At 38.3% G+C, this 2,249-nt stretch overlaps 1 protein-coding gene across 1 annotated transcript; it reads left to right on the forward strand.

Annotated features, from left to right (window-relative positions):
* Positions 1 to 209: 209 nt before the first annotated feature.
* On the forward strand, positions 210 to 1,926 carry MED28 (mediator complex subunit 28; the record flags this gene model as incomplete). The annotated part of the gene is made up of 3 exons (XM_010075757.1): positions 210 to 337; positions 1,075 to 1,187; positions 1,631 to 1,926. Coding segments are annotated over 3 exons (439 nt in total), but the record flags the coding sequence as incomplete, so codon positions are not given.
* Positions 1,927 to 2,249: the final 323 nt, after the last annotated feature.

A 2,249-nucleotide genomic window follows, 5' to 3' on the forward strand; every position in this document is an offset into this window, starting at 1 on the left:
CGCCACGGTTTTACTCTGCAGGCCTGAGGGGACGGCTGGGGTCTTAAATGTGTGGCCAGCTTCCCCCTAAAACTTCTTGTAGAGGTTTTGCAGGTGCATTTGGGCTTCGCCGGTGGTGTGTGTGTGCTTTGTTTGAGGCCTTATTAAAACTGTTTGAGGATCTTTGAACGGTGCCCCTGGTATAACCCGGGGTTCCTCACCCCTCCCAGGTGGGACGCTGTGCACAGCGGTGAGAGGCTCACAGGGGAAGAAACTCCCTCGGTAACGATCGGGGTCTTGCGGAAACCTCTCAGTGCCGGCTGGCTCCGGCGGCTCTGTGGGGTTGCGTTGACATGCGGTGAAATGTGTGCTTCAGAAAGTGGGAAGCTAACGTGATGTATTATGAAGCAGTAACAAAAGGTGGGAAAGCCTAGATTGCTTAGTAGCAACGTTTTAAGTCTTCTGTGACAGGCACCTCTGTGTGAGGCACAAATACTGAACTGGTATAAATTGGAAGCTAAAAAATGGCCCGTCACTGCTGTTTAGAAGTGTACTTTTGTCTGAAAAAATTCCAAAGCCTGACTCTCAAGTGCTGTTTTGAAAATAGTATAAATGCTTTTGAAAACTCCTTTCTGGATATTGGGTCGTATTCATATGCTGGAATAGGACTGCTTTTATTATCAACACAGTAGTGTGTAATATATGAAGGCAGAATATTCTAAACGTGGCCATATTTTAGAACCTTACTTCGAGCCTGTTGCTTGGGCATGCAGTGAAATGTTTTCTTTATTCAGGCAAGTTCCACAAATTCTTTTATCACTCTTTATAATTGTAAAAAATGTAATAAAACTCGGGAAGAAGAGTTGTTGCCTTGCACCTTTAAAAGAAGTTCTGAAAGTTTGCAAAGTGGTGTTTTATACAGAGACTTAATGCACATCCTGGTTTTATAAATATGTCATTTTAGTAAACCTGAAGATTTTCTTTCTAGAAAGTACAGTGAAAAGTGTTTTTAATAGCATGCAGACAGCTACCAGTATCACCTTAATAACTTCTGTTTTGGAATCTGTTCTTTCTGTTCTGTTATTTTATGTTTAGGTGTTGATCAGTGCATCCAGAAATTTCTGGATGTTGCAAGACAAACTGAATGCTTTTTTCTACAAAAAAGACTGCAGCTATCGGTCCAGAAACCAGAGCAAGTAATTAAAGAGGTATGTTTAAATTATTTTAGCTGTGTTGTGCTAGGTCAGATAAGCTGTGTACCAGTACAGTTAATTACCTTGTTCACATTAATTTTGGGTTTCTCAAAATGATGCTGTATCTTAAGTTGGTAGAACTTGACTCTCACTATGAACCTGGAGAAGGTGGCTGCTCCGTGGAGTGTTGGAACACAGTTTATAGTTTAATTTGAAGAAACAAACTAGATAGTCAGATTCTGCTGGAAGTAATGAACTTTGAAATACATGACCTAGGGAAATGGAACTGGTGCATTCACAGTGTTTTCCCTCTGTTTTATTGGACACTTTTCCATTATTAGAATCTGCATAAGATCAGCTTGAAAACTCAAGACAAAAAAATTACATGTTCTTTATGTGAGGTGGTTATTCTTTTGAATACTGTCTATTTAATAACACACATTTTTTTTTATCCATAGGACGTTTCAGAATTAAGAAACGAATTGCAGAGAAAAGAAGCATTAATTCAGAAACATTTGAGTAAACTGCGACACTGGCAACAGGTCCTGGAAGATATCAGTGTACAGCACAAAAAGCCTGCAGAAATGCCTCAAGGCCCATTAGCTTACCTAGAACAGGCATCTGCTAATATTCCTGCTCCAATGAAGCAAACGTGATCTTTGATTTTACATATCTGAATATTTTCAAGAATGCAAAGCAGTAGTATTAGTTTTACTTTGTATGCTTTTTGTATAATGCAATTTTTACTACAAATATAAATAGTTGAGAAATAAATTATCTTTTTTTTTTTTTTTGCAAAAGTATGGATTGTTTTTTTTATTTCAATGGAAAATATGCAGTGTTGCTATTTAGGATGCTTTCTGGTAAAGTGTGTTTTCCAGAATAGATCCTGTTCCTTTTAGAAAGGGTAGCCCTAGCTTTCCCCTAACTATATCCTTGCTGGTATGATGAAAATACTTGCAAACATTACTGTTTGGTTTTACTGAAATGTTTTGTAATCCAGTAATTGTCCCTAAGTACCACTGTAGAAGCACCCTTAAATAGTTTCTAGGTCACAGAATCACAGAATGTTAGAGA

This window comes from Pterocles gutturalis, unplaced genomic scaffold (assembly GCF_000699245.1).
Source record: "Pterocles gutturalis isolate BGI_N339 unplaced genomic scaffold, ASM69924v1 scaffold49637, whole genome shotgun sequence".
In the NCBI taxonomy this organism is placed as follows: domain Eukaryota; kingdom Metazoa; phylum Chordata; class Aves; order Pterocliformes; family Pteroclidae; genus Pterocles; species Pterocles gutturalis.